Raw genomic sequence first — 20055 nt, forward strand, 5'->3', positions numbered from 1 at the left:
GTTTTATAAGATATCTGGTACCAAATAGCATTGTTGTCGAATGCGTATTACGAATATGAGAGGAGCTTTATAAGATATCTGGTAAATCGAATGAAACATATATATGGTAGCTATAGCTATATCTAAACCGATTTTCACCAAATTTGATGTACTTGCTTCTAGACTAAATTCGGTTGGATGTACCAAAATGCAGGACTTTTTGACAGATATTGGCTATTTGGTGCACAATTAACCCCAAATCGGTTGAATATATATGTGGGACCTATATCCAAATATGAACCGATCTTGATAAAATTTGGCCAAGGTATTTCTGGGCTGTATCTGATAACTGGTACCAAATATCATTGATGTCGAATGCATATAACGAATGTGAGGGGCTTAAACTTAAATCAGATGTAACATATACGTTGTTCACCAAATGTAATGTAGTTGCTTTTAGACTGAATGCAGTCGGATATGCCAAGATTCAGGTCATTTGTCGCACTGTTAACCCGAAATTGGTTAAATTTCATCTCAATCGGACAATTAATGCGACCTGCATTTTTTCACAAGAATACATGAACGGACAGACGGATTGACATGCATAACTCGAAAAATATTCAAAGATTCTCAAAAGTAACAATGGGTCTATCTCGCTTCCTTCTCCATGTTACAAACAAATGCACAAAGACATAATACCCTTACCACCTTGTGGTGTAGGGTATAAAAGGCCATAATCGACTTTTAGTTGAATTTAATTCTTAGCGTTAGAACGTTCGTTTTTCCGTTAAATTCCCTTTTTTGAGGAAAATATATTATTTGAGTGCTAAGATACAAGAGAATTTATTACAATGTATACAGCAGTTTATACCTCTTCAAAAGTTATAAATGTGAATATTTCTCACTTGTTCACAAAATATTAAAATAATATTTTGAGTTAAGCACTCATTGTATTTTTCTATCAAATTTATTTCAAATAATAGTTTCATTTAACGTCCGGTGTAAATTAACAAACCAAAGAAAAAGTCCCAACTGATAAGCAGAGTAGTGCACACACATTCATTCGTGATCTACTAACCTTAGCAACGACACACACCACGGGTTAGTAACATTCACGATGAGACAAGAGCTTTCTGCAAAAAGCTTTAAAACAAAATTACAGATATGGCAACACCGTTGCGTGCCGAGAAAACCATATGAGAGAATTTGTGTGTGAGAATGTTGGCATTTGTTATTGTTTTTATTGACATGCTAAATGGCGGGCAAAAATGACAAATACTGAATTTGTTGTTGTTTTTCAGTTATTTGTTTACTCGCGAACCCGGTGGTTGTTAAAATCGTCAATGCGTGTTGTGAAAAAGAAATAAAGTGAAAAGAAAATTTATTTTCGCAGTGAAGTTATCGCGAAGTCGTCGGGAAGAGGTAGCACGTGTTAATACGCGAAGAAAAAGTGCAAATTTTGTCTAGAAAAACTACAAAAAACAGATAAAAAGCCAAACCATGTCGGTCTTATTGGCTGACATTGATGCAACTTGTGCGGCCTTGGGTTATTCTGATGGCCAACGTTATCAGGCTGAGCCTGATGCCATACAAGGCCTAAAGGTAAGTGGAGGAATATCTGACAAGAATTGGAAATTGTAAATATTTGATTGTATATTTTAGCATTTAATTTGGATTTTACGTCGTGATCACGACAACCATGAATATCGCCGTCATTTGGGCCATGCCAAAGTTTTACAAACCGATTTGGTTTATATGTTGCCGGAATATGTAAATGATGAGGAATTTGCCGATGTTCTTATACGTCTTTTGGTCATCTTAACCAATCCCACATTGCTTTTGTATCGTGATGGTCCACCCAAGGACAATCATGGCCGTAAAGTTTTCATGGAATTAATTGATATTTTACAAGGCTACAAGAGTGCCTTTACCCGTGACAAAATATGGGCAGCCCTGTTTGGAAAGCTGAAGACTTCCCTGGAAGTGGTAAGTGTTGGAGATTTTAAATTTAACGATAAAAAACTACACCAACGGAAAAATACTCAACGGCTGTTGCCTGATGTGGTTTTTAATTAAGTATTACTGCCCATTTGAGCAACACATCCGAATTATAAGTGATAATTTATTGCAAATGTTGTTCCTTTGCAAGTTCACCTTTTATTTGAATATCAATAGTTTGCAGTAGTAATTAAATCCTGAATTTTAATCTTTGAGTAGCGCAAATTATTTTATCAATTCGTTTTTAACCCCTATACTTTTGGTATAGCTCTAATAAAGTTTTCCACAAGGGTCGAAATATCTATACCATAGTAAAGTCATAACACGCTGTGGTAAAGGATATTCTGTCTTTGTGCATTTATAAGATGAAAAACTAAACGTTTACGCCCGTTATATATTATTTAAGACAATTGCTCGTCGAATATGTTGAAGGATTAAGATAAAGCTTTGTACAACTCATTTGTCTGGGCCAAGGTTCAATCTTAAATTGGTACAACTAACGCCAAATTCATTAAGCTTCAAATAGCTCAAAATACCATTTTCCTATTTCTGATTTATTGTATGCGGAATATCTGACCAAATAGAATTTCAGAAATAAAACCAAATAACATTTTAAAGCATACGATCGAATTCTGTCAAGAAGCATGCTTACGATATTTTAGATAAATCGGTTCAGCTCCCATATATAAAGTTCCCGAAGCTATAATAAGCGATCCATGACAATGATATTTGGTATATGTCAGAAACGCTGTTTGTTCTAACATTTTCTAAATTTTTGTAAATATTACTTCAATTGATTTTAGGTTAGCTTGAATTTTGAATTATACCAAATCGGTTTATATATAGCTATAAATACATATGTACATAATCTATATTTGGTACAAGACGTCACGTAAAAATGTTCTCGTTATTTTTTTATACCTTCCACAAACATAGTAAGGAGGTTATATTAAGTTTATCATTCTGTTTCTACATTTCTAAGTCGATAACGTTGTAACAGTGATGTATGCTGTGTTGTTTAACTATTCTGGTTCTGCCTAATGTCCAGGATAAGGAATATTTTGACGATTTTAGCCATAATCTTTAACGAATTAGTGTTCGGTGTTTAGTGTTTTAGCGTTTTCCTATAGCCCCCATATGAAGGTACTTCCCCACGTCCGGTATTTTGAGATTTTAGTCACATTTTCTTACGATATTATTTACAATTCAGTATTTGTATTCCTTAGTGGGCTCTTGTGTTTATATCGAACTATTTCTATATGGGCCAACATTTTTCTATAGCCACTATCCTCCCGATGTTCGGTATTTTGATAATTGTAACCAACTTGTTTGTGTGTTTTGTGTTTTTGGGTATGTACCTCCAAATGATTTGTGCCGCACTTTTCACCGAAAATGTTTCAAATTTGGAATTTACAATTCCCAATGGGTACTACATTGTATGACATCGTATTGCATATTCTGGTTCAGGTCTTTTTATAACCCCCCATATTACTGTACCTTTCTATATTCGATTTTACGACATTCGACATTATTTACCGGGATTGTTTTAGATTTCGTATTTGATCTTAGTAGATACTACAGCCTATGACAAATACAAGTCCTCGTCTTCGTATAATAACAGTACCTTCCATTATTCGGTATTTTGTTGTTTTTGCTACATAATTAATTGGAATGTGGATTTTTTTTTGAAAATTTATAAAGCCATTTCAAATAGTGGAGGGTAATCAAAGTTCAGCCAGGACGAATTTACTGGAGGCCATGAATATACAGGGTGAGATAAAAAAACTGCAACAAAGTCAAACGCCATCATTTTTACATTTTGTTTCAAATTTTATTGAATGAAAGCAAAAAATGTTGGAAATAGCATCTAATTTTAGAATAAGTTTAGATTTGTTCGAATTGGTCATCTTTGGCACGAATTATCACGGTAGCATTTAAATGCTGGAGTGCTCTAACGATAGCCACTTGTGGTTTTCCAGCCAAATAAAAAGAAATCACACTATCACGTTTGAATTCCACCTCGAATAACTTTTTTTCTGGAAAATTCTCACCAAAATCCTTTTGTACGCTTGTAAATAATATAATGAGATGTCACTGGAATAATTTCAACAGCTGTCGGACCAGTGGCTTAGAAATGACAGCAGTCTGAAGTTGGTTGAAGTTTTTCACCCTTATAACAATCTCACCCTATATAACAATTCATTAATAAATCTCACTTAGTTGCAGATTTTGGTATAGCACCTCTATAATAATAATCATGAGTATGATATTTTGAAGATCTTGGCCACATGTTCGAATTAAAAAAGGTGGCGCAAAACTATTTGGTTCCATTTTAGTATAATATTGCTCATGTTGGCATAAAAAATGCCAAAATTTGCCCACTTCATACCTTTTAATCCTCAATGCCACTTAAAATATTGTTATCTTTGCTTACCAGCCAAAGAATGAATTCTACAAATACGCATTTTCTATTTCAACTACTATTTTACGCTTTCTCAGAAATTCACTTGAGATTTACTTAACAATCAAAACAAAATCTCAACTTATAGTAGAGCAACAAGTTTTCTTAAAATTCTCTAAACTAAAATTGAAAAAAAAAATCGTTTCTTCTAACAATTAAATGTTTGGCAAGTACAATGTGGTTCCAGAATTTATTTTTGTGTTGTCCCAAGTTTTTCTTCGAAGAAACCAAAATTCCAATTTTTATTGTCACCATTCTTGCAGATGTATGCAAGAACACAAACTTTTAGCTTAATCTTGTCTTAAGGAGACATCTTACAGACAAGTAGCAGACATACAGACAGACATCACCACCAGGCTGAACGAAGACGTCGTCGACCCCATACATTTATGTATGTCTGTAGTTACACAAACACTTCTCTGGGTATACAAGCATTCATGGCAGGCAGGCAGGCAGACACATTTCCGAAGAAACGAAAAACTGAATTGACACATTTGTCACCCCAAGTTGTCGAAAAACAATTCCGAGAGTAGAAAGATTGAAGGGAAGCTGAGGTTGGTGGATTTTTTCGTTGTTGGTAATCGCATGAAAAGTTCAAACGCATTTAAGGCAGAGTCTCTGGCAATGGCACATGCAACTCTACTTCAGCCCGACAGACATTGGCTGAGATGGGCCAAAAAACGAGAATAACTTGAAATGTCAACGTAGACAATGATGAGATTTTTCTTAAACAAATGTGACAAATGTAATAGCGAGGAGGGTTGAGAATGTTTAAATTTACAAATCAATAACCAAAATTGCCATGTTTAAATAAACTTTAATTTTTTAGTATTCAGTTCAAATAAAAATGATGCCAGCTGTTGAATGCTCACAAGGAATTATTAACCCGAAGGAAATTGTATATTAAAATATAAATTATGAATTATTCTAATCACTGACCACTCTAATGTCGCATCCACTCAAGTCATGTAAATGACTTGACTGAAAAGCAATTGTCACTGTTTTAGTTTTTGAGGACGAAAACGACAAACACACACAGACACACAATTCACTTACACCAAAAAAAAAAAACAAACAAAAACGAGAGAAAAATGTTAAGAAAATTGCATTTTGAGTAGACAGAAATGGCTGAGAGTTGTAAAGAAAAAACAAGAATTACAGTTTCCATTCAAATATTGTTGTATGACTGGCAAAGTTACAAAATTCTTTGAAAAGTCAAAGTTTTAGAATCAAAAAAGTAAAAAAAAATAAAACACACTTCTTCTAATTAAAGGATAAAAAATATGTGTCTGCAAAAGTTGAACTGCTCCTAAAACAACAATAAATCATATAACAATAATAATTACTAAAACCACAACAATAGTTATTCAAAACTACAAAGTTTTTATTTTTCTTAAGAAGAAAAGAAATAAAAATGGTTTTATATTCAACTCGATTTAACGAGAAAATATTTTTAAGTGTTTTAAACTAATTTGGAAAAAATGTATAATTTAATTGCATTCACGCTAAGCCCATATACCCAATACTTTATACTAAACAACATTGAAGTAACGTAAATAAGTAAATTGTCTGTTTAATGTCAATTATCCTGGAAAAAATATAAAATTCTGTGCAAAGTTTCAAAGTCATATCTTAAATATGGTTACCTCTATTGCCATTTCCATTGGCGGGCGAAGAAACTCACGTACATAACAAAATCGACATAGAAATTTACTCTGATGGTGTCCCCAACGAAAATTATCCTTAAAATAAACTATATCCTTAAAAACAAATGAATATTCCACATTAAAGTTAATTTGATTGAAAAATATTTTTTAAGTCCTTTACAATAATAATAGTTTAAAAGTATCAGTCGGTTTTACCGACAGATGTATACCATCAGCCAATGTTCGATTTTTTAAATATATTTGACAGGTTTCAAAGAAATGGGCCAACATTGTCCATTTCGTGTCGGACCTAAATAAATGTGATATAAATATTGCCACGTGCCAGGTTTGGGCTGTATTGGTAACTTCCTTAACTTTTTATGAGATATGTGATAATTTTCAGAAAATGTTAAAATGTGTGTGAGGGACCACATATAGTCGACCGAAGTATTCCATTTTTATACCCTCCACCATACATAGTATGGAGGGTATATTAAGTTCGTCATTCCGTTTGCAACTCATCGAAATAATCATTTTAGATTCAACAAAGTATATATATTCTTAATCAGCGTAAAATTCTAAGACGTTTTAGACCTGTTTGTCCGTCTGTTTGTCTGTTGTAATCACGCTACAGTCTAAACTATTTAAGATAGGAAGCTAAAATTTTGCACAGATCTCTCTTTTGGCTGCAGGCAGGTTAAGTTCGGTTCACGATATCGTAAAGCCCCCATATAACGCTACCCCCGATATTCGATATTTTGATGATTTTACCCACCCTTTTCAACGGAATTGTCTGAAAATCCCCACAAGGAGTTCCTTGTGGGTACTTTATACCTCGGAAGAGAATTATCTATATAGGTCCACGATATCGAATAGCTCCCATATAACGCTACCCCCGATATTCGGTGTTTTGATGATTTTAGCCACATTTTTCAATTGAATTGTCTGAAATTCCACACAAGGAGTCCCTTGTAAGTATTTCACCCCCTGAAAGATATTGTAAAGCCCCCATATAACGCTACCCCCGATATTCGGTATTTTGATGATTTTACCCACACTTTTCAACGGAATTGTCTGAAAATCCTTACAAGGAGTTCCTTGTGGGTACTTTATACCTCGGAAGAGAATTATCTATATATCTATCTATCTATGATATCGAATAGCCCCATATAGCGCTACCCCCGATATTCGGTATTTTGATGATTTTAGCCACATTTTTCAATTGAATTGTCTGATATACCACACAAGGGGTCCCTTGTAAGTATTTCACCGCCTGAAAGAGAATTGTATAATCTCGATGATTTTAGCCACATTTTTCAACGGAATTGTCTGATAATCCACACAAAAAGTTCATTGTTGGTACTTTATCCCTTGGAACAGAAATTTCTATATAGGCCCACGATATCGTATAGCCCCCATATAACGGTACCACCCGATATGCGGTATTTTGATGATGTTAGCCAAATTTTTCAACGGAATTGTCTGGAAATCTACACCAAGAGTTCTTTGTGAGTACTTTGCTCCCTGAAAGGGAGTTGTCTATATAGGTCCACGATATCGTATAGCCCCCATATAACGGTACCCTCCGATATTAGGTATTTTGATGATTTCAGCCACATTATTCAATGGAATCGTCTGAAATTCCACACAAGGGGTTCTTTGTGAGCACTTTACCCACTGTATAGGTTAACTATATCGTATAGCCCCCATATAACGGTACCCCCGATTTTGGGTACTTTGATGATTTTAGCTATATTTTCCAATGGTATTGTCTGAAAATCCACATAAGGAGTTCTTTGTGAGCACTTTAACCTCTGAAAGGGATTTGTCTATATAAGTCCACAATATCGTATATCTCTCATATAACGGTACCCCCCAATATTCGGTATTTTGATGATTTTAGCCACATTTTTCAACGGAATTGTCTGAAAATCTACACAAGGAGTTCTTTGTGAGTACCCCCAGACATAGATTTGTCTATATAGGTCCACAATATCATATATATCATATTAGGTATTTTAAGACTTTTAACAGAATTTTCAATGGATTTTATTTTTTTTGAAAATTTTCTAATTCGTTCCAAATGGTGGAGGGTATTCAAAGACTTTTAACAGAATTTTCATTTTTAACAGAATTGTCATACTTCGCCTAATACAGATACAAATATTGGTAATAAAATCGCAACTTTTATCAAATTGTATGCGAAATCATAAATTCCATATTCATCTCAGGTTTCTGGTTGTTGTAAAGAATCGCTGACTTGTTTCGCAAGTTATGACAGATAAAAGTAAAAAAAAAATTGTGACCTTTTGTGGGTAAGGTACCAGAAGGGGTTCGCAGATATATATCATCTTCACAACAGATCTTGTGTTAGCAAAAATGATTGTATGTGTGAAATGTGAATAGAGTTGGATGTTTCTTTCGAACTTTTTGAGCGTTTTGCTTTTTTTAAATTCTGAACCTTATGTGGGGGAAGAACCAGAAGAAATGGTCCGATCTCTACCATCTTTATAACAGATTTTGTGTTGAAGGAAATGTTTAGATGTACCAAGTCTAAATGAAATTTCGCGTTTTATGCGCTTTATGGATATTCAAAATGTTGACCCTTTGTGGGTGAGGTACCAGAAGGAGTGGACCGATATATCATATCTTCACATAAAATCTTGTGTTAATATGACTAATGCGGGGTGTGAAATTTTAAGAGAACTGCATGTTTATTTCAAAATTTATGATCGTTCTGGTCATTCAAAACTTAGACCCTTTTGGGGAGGGAGGTACTAGAAGAAAAGTTCCGATCTCTACCATCTTTCTGACAGATCTTGTGTTGATTGAAATATTGGGATGTGCCCAGTCTGAATGGAATTATATGTTAATTTCGTGTTTTTTGAGCTTCATGTATATTGACAATTTTGACCCAGAAGGAATGGACCGATATATTCCATCTTCACACCAGACCTTGGGTTAATAACAATATTGTGATGTGTGTAATTTGAATTCTTTGAAGTCAATCGGACTCTTACCTCACATTTTATAAAAGTTACAATTATTCAAAATTTTGGCCCTTTGTGGGGGATGTTCTAGATGGAGTGTACCGATATTTTCCATTTTCGCACCTGACCTAGCACTAATGCAAATATTAGGATTTGCAAAGTTGGAGCAAAATCGAATTATCCTTTCTCTTTCTGTACAGTAAAATATATATTTTTTTATAAATCGACCTCTAGTGGTGGAGGTACAAGAAAGAGTGGACCGATATTGCCCATCTCCGAACTCGATATAAGATTGACAATAATATTGCGATATACCAAATTTGGACCAAAGCGGATACTGCCTTCGAGAGTTATAGTGCGCACCAGCCAGCCAGACGGACGGACGGACATCGCTAGTTCGACTCAAAAGGTCCTAAAACGGATGTGGTCCAAAGAGACCTAGGGCCTTAAACCGTTATTTCGTATCAAATGATATATACCCTCTCTAGCCATATGGCTGGGGGTATAATAACAAATCAAAGATTTTTGCTATAACATCCATTTGTTTGATAAGAAAATTTTAAAAATATGCTTTAAAAATTCACGATTTTTCTCTACACATTGTTTTTTGTAATATTAAATACAAAACAACTTGTTGATTACATATGTATTTTATGGTAACTTTGACTGCAAACCCATGCAGTCATGACTGACATTTTACGACTTTGTCAAATATCTTCTACCTTGTATTTATTATACCTCGTATTACCTAAGTATCCTATGGTGTCATTAGTCTACCTTTCACTGCAAGTTACTCATGATTTAACTCTCTCTCTAATCAGACTTACACATAATGGCATTAAATTAACTCTTAAATTTATGCAACAAGGACGCAGACACATATCGTCCTTCCATCTGCGTTCTTAATCATTTAAGGCTAACTATTTTAATGGACTTCCTAGTATGGCGTTATTTTACTCCTTTGTATTCATTTTTGTTGAACCTACTCATCTGTCGGCTTTTTATTTCTTGGCCATCCTTTTTTCCATTCAGTTCCGCTTTAATTTTATTTTCATTGGAATTCTCTCACAAAGAAGTTATTTTCTTGTTATTGTTGTACTTTCCCATTATTTTTAATTTGTTTAATTTGTTTTCAAAAGTTGACTTGCATTTTATTTTTTTTCTGCTTCTTCTTTCCTTTCTCGCTCGACAGTTAGTCTTCCTGTCCACTTTTTTTTCTAGTTTGAGAGTTGAGTTTTTGCTCGATTTGTTTTTCTTAGCTGATTTCGTTGTTGTTGTTTTTGTCCGGTAGGACCTTTATTTTTCTTTATAACGCTTTGGATTCTACTATTTTGCTATGCCGGACCGAGAGGTATGTTTTGTTAAGAGAAATTCTCTAAAGTTTACTTCTAACTAAGTTTAACAACGAATGGATGAGATGTGAGTGTGTGTGTGTGTGTAAATGAATGGGAAAATATGCGGAAGAGGGGTCACTCATCGGGGCACAATATTTTTTGCCATGTTTACATAAGGAAAAAATGGCATGGCCTTCAGATATGGCCATTCGAATTACTTAGTTGGGCATGAACGATGGCGGCGTAGGTGAGTGGGTGGGGGGTTTCAATGCTGATAGAAGCTGACTGGTTGGCAGGCATGGTGTCCATCAAAGGCTAAATGAAAAATGTACTTTTCATTATTTTGCTCCATTCACCACCATCATCAGCAGCAGAAGCAACAACAACAACTACTTCTAGCAGAAGAAGACCATTTACATTGAAATTAAATTGAAGAATGGTGCAAAAGTGTGTGAGCATGCTGCTGAATGAATTGTAGGTAAAGTGCCTGGCACCGGGGCTGTGTGAGGGTGTCTATTTTATTCAAAACAGCAAAAAAGTTCACAAAAAAGTCCTATGGCCAGTAAATAGTACCATTCGTAATCTAAATATTTGTTAAGTTTTTTCGTTTTTTATTTTAAAGAAAAGAAGCCTTGAAAACTACTAAGAATCTGAATACACGATAGAATTTGTAGAAATTTCTGCACAAGCAAATAAAAATAAACTTTGAAGATACCAGCCATTGCAGGATGGTTCCAACAGAATTACGAAATTCTTCAAAATCACCCATCAACAATTGTAGAAAACGAAAGTTGTGCTCTTAAGTTGTACTTGAGAGGTCCTTTTAATTTCTTTGCCTGTGAAATTATCTTTCCTTTTTCTCATTTTGTACTGGCAAACTAATTTAATTATACATTTAGAACTAAGCTATTTTAATGGATTCTGGCTACTCAGAATTAATGATAAAGTGCGGAAATTGCAGCAAAAATGAGAGTCATTTTTAGGTGGGCCCAGCGTAGATATGAGTTATGATTATTTCTTAATTATACCCTCAGCTATATGGCTAGAGAGGGTATATATCCTTTGATAGGTCAAAACGTGCCTAGTTGAAATAATGGTTTTAGACCCTAGGTCTCTTTGAACCAAATCCATTTCAAGACATTTTGAATCGATCTAACGATGTCCGTCCGTCTGTCTTGGTACATCGTAATATTTTTGTCAAATTTAGATCGAGTTCGGGGATGTACAATATTGGTCCACTGCTTCTGGTGACTCCCCCACAAAAGGCCGAAATTTTCAAAAAATATATTTTCTGCATAGAAAGAGAAACGATAGTCCGATTTTGCTCATACTTTGCAAATCCTTATACTTGCTACGTTTGGTGCAAAAATGGACAATATCGGTCTTCTCTATCAAGTACCTCCCCCACAAAGGGTCAAAATTTTGTATAATTGCATCTCTTATAAAATGTGATGTATGAGACCGACTGTCTTCAAATCCATATGTTTTTATTAACAAAAGGTCTGGTGTTAAAATGGTAGATATTGTCTCACTCCTTGTGGTAGCTCCACCACAAAAGGATCGAAATTTTCAAAAAAAAAAAAAAAAAAAAATCTGCATAGAAAGCGAAGCACTAGTCCAATTTTGCTCCAACTTTCCAAATCCTAATATTTGCGTCAATTCTAGGTCAGGTGCGAAAATGGATAATATCGGGCTACTCCATCAAGTACCTCCCCCACAAAGGTTCAAAATTTTAAATATTCATAAAACACGAAATTAACATCCGATTCTCTTGAAATTGCACAAATGCCATTATTTCTACATTTTCTATAAATTATCACATATCTCATATAAAGTGGAGGAAGTAGTCGATATAGTCAAAACCTGGCACGATACGAAATGTACCACATTGGACTATTCCTTCGGAACCCACTCTATAGGGGTCAACACTTCAAATAATCATAATAGAAGTCAAAATATATTTAAATGATCGAACATTGGCTGAGGGTATACATCTGTCGGCAAAACCGATTGATATTTTTTAACTTGTTTTAAGTAGAATTATATAATATTTTTAAAATACTGTTGGAATCGCGTTGGTAGAGGACATTGCTGTTGCTAATATAGATTATTGTGCATGTTGTGAGGCAAAAATCCGGTATGAAACCTGGGAGAATTAATTTAGAGAAATTCAATTCTTGTAAAAATAATGGAATGGTAGTCTAATTTGAAAGTAGCTATTTTCAGGAAACTTATTATTCAGTGATAAGTTGTCTTTGGCAGGAGTTGCTAGTAGTGGTAGTTCACAAATTCTCAAATCTACCGAAGACATTGAACAGCTCTGTTAAAAAACATTCTTGGTTTTATTCCCAATTTCCAACTTAATCAGCTGTAATTTGTTTTTTGGGGTTCTCATTGGCTATTTTAATATTTTGTACAAATATTAAATGAAGGTCCAGAACAGAACCTCCTGTTTTTCTCAATAAGTAGTTTAATTTCTATGAAAAAATATAACCCCTACATAACGGAGTGTATAAAAAGTTTAAAATAGCCAAACATAACTTCGTGCCCAATCGCTTCTTCCCATCAAAGTTCCAGACAATTCATTGGTCTTTGAAAAGAGATTAGGTTTTTACTTAACCCAAAATAGCGGACTCTGCTTACGTAAAATGGTTTGGTACATCGAGAAGAACCTGTGGGTATGACACTTTACAATACTGCCGACCTTGATATCGAAAGATAATAACTTGAAAGGTTGCCGTCTTACCTCCAACTCGATTAAGTGGATCGATAGGATGTTTGGTCATGGTAATAAATAAAACACTGAAGGACTTCAACAACCCACGCTGACGACAAAGTAATCATTATTGGCAACAAATTTGTATCAATGCCATGGGTTCTCTTGGCAACTCTATTTAATTGAATTAAGTCTCCCCAGTGTAGCCATGACCACCAATTATAATGCAAGAGGAACAATGAAGAAAGATTATGTTTTAGTCTTTGCCATTTTAAAAACTCTATAGTCTGAAGATGGGGGGTTAATGTCTCAGGCCTTGACCTACAGGTGTATTTCCTGTTATCATAAGCACTGCTTTAAGGCAAGTAATGAAAATCTGGATAGTGTACATAAACTTTAGCTTCATTGCACGCCATCGTATTTAGAGTTCGTAATGGGAACTACAATCTATGGCAGAAAATTGTCTATGCAGGTTCAGGCCTACATCATTTACCGGACCTCAATCAAACATTTTTCTCAAGGAGAGAAAAGATCTTTCAAAAACCAAAAAACGGGAGAACCAGGAAATGGAGGCTATAACTAAACATTGACCAATATAGCCAATTTTCAATACCAATCAGCCTGCATAAATATTTAAACTTTTGTGCCAAAATATCAAAATTCTGGATTAAATAATGTGGGCTCTATCATGATTTAAACAGACGGACGGATAGATGGACGCCAGGAATATACAAGGTGGCGCAAAAGTAATTCTACCAGAAAATGCTATAAATTTTACGATTGGCCCCTAATGTCAGTTCTGTTTTGACATTTTTGCAGTAAACACATGCGAAATACACGTTAATAAACAATGTTACGCTACACTGTTCCAGAGCGCGGAAAATTGGTGACTATTTATTTGACCAATAATCGGTCGGTGACTTTGCACAACGTGTATTTCGTCGCAGATTTCCTGGCCGACTTGAACAACAAAAGATGCTGCCAGGCGTGGCAGACCCCGGAGTATCCGTTCTGTACAGAATGTTGCTGCTGTAGCCGAGGATGATGTGCGGTCGACATCCACCAGACCACGTGCCACCCAAATGGGTATTAGTCGACGGTTTTCCGAACGAATTGATGTATTCTGATAAAATTTTATTCAGATGTGTCTTTATCTGAAGGACTTTTGGCATTGAAAATGTGCTATATAGGTCCACGTTTGGGTGTAGCCCCATATAACGGTACCTCCCTATATTCGGTATTTTAACGATTTTAGCGACATTATTGTTTTAAATTTCGTATTTGAAGATCTTAATAGGTACTATAGCCTGTGACAATAAATTGCCTATGCAGGTCCAGGTGTTCGTATAGCTCCCATATAACGGTACCTCCCGCTCAAGCCATCCTATCCTTAATCACCATCAAGAAGAAGATGATTTTTCATCAAAAATTATCATGAGTGATGAGGCCCATTTCCATCTTAGCGGTTACGTAAATAAGCTAAATTTACGCTTCTGGGGCACTGAAATCCGCGTGTAACCCACAAAGAGCCATTACACCCGCTCAAAGTCACTGTATGGTGTGCTGTTTTCGCTGGAGGGTTCATCTGACCTTTTTTCTTCGAAGACGTCACAGGCCAAACAGTTACTTTGAATGGTGAGCGCTACAAAGCAATGGTCAACGACTTCTATTTGCCGCAACTTGATGATTTGGGATAGGAAAATATGTGGTTCCAACAGGACGGTGCAAGGGCACACATTGCACGTGCCACAATCGATATGCTGAAGGAGGCCTTTTCCGGGCCTGATTTGACCACTCCAGACTTCTTTGGCGGGTTTATTTCAACAAGCTTCAAACTCTTTCACCTCTTAATGACAATATCTGTCAAGAATGTGAGGATTTATCGCCGAAAGTTTTGGCCAAAGTGATAGAACAATCATAAGAAGTGCTGAAGTGACAGTAAGCTATGGCGGCGGCTCCTTACATGACAAAATGACCACATAAAGATAATGCACAAGAAGAATCAAAGTTTTTATTTTTTTTTAATTATAGCCATAAAAACATCGGCAGATTACTGTAGCGCCACCATGTATATGTTACATTCGATTTAAGTCCTCTAAATGCCATCATATGCCGTCTATTACATTTACATTCCGCCCAAAAATCAGATACGGACTAGAACTTCCCTTGCCCTAACCATACTGCGTTTCTCCAATTATGTTGAAATTTGGATTTGCAAATAGTTGGAAATTTGATATCATATTTAAGCCTTCTCCGAGTCAGAATGTGCCCTATATACCAATGATATTTGGTACAAGCATAGAAATATCGCTGTTAAATGTAGTGCACTAAGATATAGAACCCAAAGATTCGTTCCTTTTGAAATGTTTGCTATGGGTAGCACTGCAAAAAGGGGGTATAGAGTAACATATAGTCGCCTGCGTCCTACCTACATCCCTCCCTTATTATTTCTTTGGTTGAATATACATTTTTAAAAATAATGTGGCTACGTAAAGTTACACCACGTTTACAACTTTGTTAAAAACCCCATCCATTTATGGTTAAAATTTTTTGACACGCTTTCCTTAACGCACAACCATTTCCCACCACCGCAACACTGCTAATTTTCATACTTCAAAAGGAAAATGTCGCCTCTCATATCTTTTCCAAATATTAAATTTTTCTCATCGCATTATTTTCAATAGCTTTTTATAATTACTTTCGCCAAATCTCTCTTTCTCGCATTTTCTTACTTTGGACTTCACTCATTCGGTCATTTATTCGTTTTGCTAAATTTTATGAATTGTCGTAATTTTTAATTACCGACTGGCGTAATCAGCCTGCAAGCCATCCTCATCATCATCGGCCGGGCGGCCTGCATGCAGTCGAAATAATATTTGCAAATGCGGGCATAACTACAAGTCAGTGGTAGTTTCTGATTATGGTGCCGATTATCATGTTTGAAGGAAGGAAGGGAGGAAGCTGAAGGATAATGACAATAATGATAATGAGAATGACAATGTCGTTTAATAGTGGGTTGGTGGACTGATAAAACACCTCACGGAAATATAAACCACATTCTCCATTTTTATGTCATAGTTGTCATCGTTTAGTTTCTCGCCTAATAAGAATAACTTGAGAGATAATAAATTGCGAATGTTGTAAGGAATGGTCGCAAGACTGAGATATGCCGACAGACAGACAGACAGAAAGATGTGCGGCGGATGGACAGACGGACATTTATTCTTTGATTATTTCTGGTTGTATTTTTTATACTCTTTATCATTCTTACTGTGTCTTAGCTTTGGATAGATGTAACTGAAATAGCTGAATGTTATGGAACACTCAAGCAAAACGGAGTGTTAAATTAGTATCAGTCGATATGTTTGATTTTATTTTTTTGGACATTTTTTATATGATATCTTAATAGAATGTATCAGATCTTATATTGTCGAAAATATTGAAATTTGCGATGTTTGAGAAAATTTGATACTATTTTAAATTTTTGTTCTTCTCCAAAATAATGACTTTTCGTGGGGAATAAATCACAAGGGGTGTACCGATATATAGCAACCATCTTCGCTCTACGCATTAAATAAGGATTTTTTGAGATTTGGGTCAATATGGTCCATATTTACCATATATTTGGTGGGGAAAGAAAATTTAGAATACACAAAGCTTGAAAAGTATTCTTTATTCATTTCATATTTTGTTTATTGGAAATGTCCAACATTTGTCCCAAGTTTTAATTTTGTTAATTTTTACCATTTATAGGTATACCTAAAATAGGAGTACGAAATGGGGAAACGGTGCACAAATTTTCGGTTTCCTATTGCGTTGAGTGAAATAGTGCGTAGAGGTGGTATGAGATCGGGTAATTGGATTTTCGCATTTTCAAGCTGAACAATGTTCTAAAAGACACCGAATATGGTACCATTGAAGTTCGAAGAGGTGAAGGCAATTATAAGTTTTTATGGTATATGATAATAAGGTATTGTTCGTCCTAAAAATTCCAAAAAGGACTATGGGATACTGACTGACAAGATTTGGCCCAAGGACGCACCTTATTGAATTTGGTGATCACAAAGACGTATAATATAATAAGATGCGACAATACATTTTCACTTTTCTTCAATAGATGGCGTTGGTAGTGGAAAAATATGTTATGTCACGATATCGTGACATAGCATTATGTTATAATTTAACAGAGCTGACACTTTTTATGGGTTGTTGTTGATTTTTATCGATACAATGTACAAGGAAATGGAATAAATTTTTGAGAGCATGTCTATCATAGCTGATATTTTTTTCCGGGTATTTCCGCCATTTTTCGGCGATATAGGAATAACATATTTTTCTAAAATTTTGTATTGCATTTCTGTTATATCGACTGCCATCTATTACCTGATTCAAAAATTAAAGCCCATATGCATTTTGTCCAGTCTTTATAGTTTTATGCCTTTGGTGATCATCGGTCCACATTTATATATAGCTCCCAATATATTTTCGTCCGATTTTAATTTTATTGTGCGTCATATGTTTAATATTCGTCCAAATAGGATGGATTTCGGCACATCCGACCGAATTCAACATAAAAACAAGTACTTCAAATTTGGTTCAGATATAGCATAAGCTTCCCTATATATGTGGTATTTAAGTCCCTTTCATTCGTAATATGCAATCCCATAATTTTTAAATTTATTTTAATTTTATTGAATGAAAGCAAAAATATCGAAAATAGCATAAAATTTCACCTCTGGCACGAATTATGGCCTTCAAACGGCCAATGAAACCGTCACACGCTGCTCGAATGTTGCTCTGCAGTATTTTGGCCCATTTCCGGCGAAGCGCTTGTTTCAGGTGATCGACACTTGGGAATTTTTTGGTGCCAACCTTGCTTTCCAAAATACTCCAGACACAATAGTCCAACGGATTGGTATCCGGAGATATGGAAATTAAGCGAGGAATTTTATTTTGTAACCATTCTCGGGTGGGGCGTGCTGAGTACGATGGTGCTAAGTCCTGTTGAAATGTCCAAGGTCTGCGGCCAAAATGCTAGCATGCCCAATGCTTTAATACACCTTACAGAATATTTTCGGGATAATATTCGGCATTTATTCAAATGCCACGGTCAATTAATACCAACCGAAGGGGCACATTTTCAGGTGACCTCTTTGGCAAGTAAACACGATAATTTTTTTTGTTTACAAATTGCTGGACAACGAATGTTTTCTCATCGGAGAAATCCAAATTCGGCAGTTCACCACTTTCGGCCAACCGAAGCAATTCTTTAGCTTTTTTGAGTCTAATATCTATCTGTTGCGGTGTAAGTTGTTGAACTTTTTGGAATTTCAATGGCTTTACCCCTAGCTCATTTTTCAATATTTGCCGAATGGAATATTGCGATATGTTCAGCTCACGAGCCATTTTTCGGCCACTGTGACGCGGGTTTCGATTAAGTCGCTTCTTTACTTTTCGAACCATTTCTGCTGATGTTGCTGTTTTTTTCCGTTCACTTTTTTGTCGTCGGGCTAAGCTCCCAGTATCACGGTAACGAGCTATTGTACGAGACACAAAACATTTATTCACATTTAAATGCTGGAGTGATCGAACGATAGCCACTTGTGGTTTTCCAGCCAAATATAAAGAAATCACACTATCACGCCTGAATTCCATCACGAATAACTTTTTTTCTAGAAAATTCTCACTAAAATGCTGTTGTACCCTTGTAAACAATATAATGAGCTGTTACTGAAATAATTTTAACAGCTGTTGGACGAGTGGCTTAGAAATTACAGCAGTCTAAAGTTTGTTGGAGTTTTTCCATCTCACCCTATACTTGTAGTCTGCTTGAGTACTTATTAAGGTCTCTTGCAACCGTAGCTTTTGATATCTCTGTAGTCATACGTATCGGATCACCTGTAGACATAGACTTGCGCTCCATCATAAGTTCTGCTTGAGTACTTTTCAAGGCCTCTCGCATAAAATCCATCTGGTAGTCTTGAATATACCACCCCGAGATCTGAGGACTAAATCCTGCTTTCCTGTCCCGTGTCTCCAGTACTTATTCAGGTCTCGAGCCGGCAAAACCATTTCCAAGACGAGTGTTACACGTACCATAGAATAAGTACAGTATAGGCTCATTCAACAATAAAACATAATATGAGTTTCTAGGCCAAGGGGAAACCCGTCGTTACAACGTACTTCGTTGATGTAATAATTTACTTTATCTTTTATTTATGTAAATGCTTTCAAAAACAACCAAATTAACTTTTTTACTATCTTTTCTCCTCGAGTGTACAGCAATTTAACATTCTTTCCTTCCTGCTGCTGAGTAAAAATTGTCATAGAATTTCCTTTTAGCATTTGTCAGAAAATGACAGTTAAACGAAAATTGTATAATTTCACTTCTATTGCGGCTGATAAAGTTTTGTTTTTTTTTATCTCGACTTCTCCCTCTGGACCCGCTGTGGTTTGCCTACTACGACGGAATTTCTTTGTGCCATGGTTGAGTTCCTCCACAACTCTTTGTCTTCCCCTCTCGTTGTGTCCAACAAAATCTGGTTTTATTTCCAACGACGATTCATAATGCAATTTATCCATTTCTTTTTTGTAAATCTCCGTTTGTGTGGCTGTTGGAGTCATCCGGGATACGCAAAATGCAATTAAAATGTCAGAAAATCGTAAAAAGTGTTTCCACTGATTCAAGGGAAATGCATGCAGCTGGGGAAAAATGATTTTAACAAAGTCCGCGCGTAAAAAACCCCTAAACACTGGCGTCGGCTCTTGTGGTTTTTTGAAAAAAGCCGAAAAAATGATGGAACCATTTCAACAGTGACCATTATCCCGGTCCATGCGCTGTTGGGTAAGGATGGGAGGTTAAGGGCTGTGGAAAAATCCATATCCATCCATAAAATAAAACCATTGGTAAAGAGATGAACGCTGTACTCTT

At 35.6% G+C, this 20055-nt stretch overlaps 1 protein-coding gene across 1 annotated transcript in view; it reads left to right on the plus strand.

Moving 5' to 3' along the window:
• The first annotated feature begins 1273 nt into the window (after positions 1-1273).
• LOC101888435 (protein timeless homolog) overlaps positions 1274-20055 on the plus strand; it is a 697464-nt gene continuing 678682 nt past the window's right edge. Inside the window, exons 1-2 of the mRNA XM_059128021.1 lie at positions 1274-1581; positions 1642-1965. Of these exons, the coding sequence (XP_058984004.1) occupies positions 1480-1581; positions 1642-1965 (426 nt within the window). The 5' untranslated portion in view covers positions 1274-1479. The remainder of the gene's footprint in view (positions 1582-1641; positions 1966-20055) is intronic.

The sequence above is a fragment of the Musca domestica genome, unplaced genomic scaffold (genome assembly GCF_030504385.1).
Source record: "Musca domestica strain aabys unplaced genomic scaffold, Musca_domestica.polishedcontigs.V.1.1 49, whole genome shotgun sequence".
Taxonomy (NCBI): domain Eukaryota; kingdom Metazoa; phylum Arthropoda; class Insecta; order Diptera; family Muscidae; genus Musca; species Musca domestica.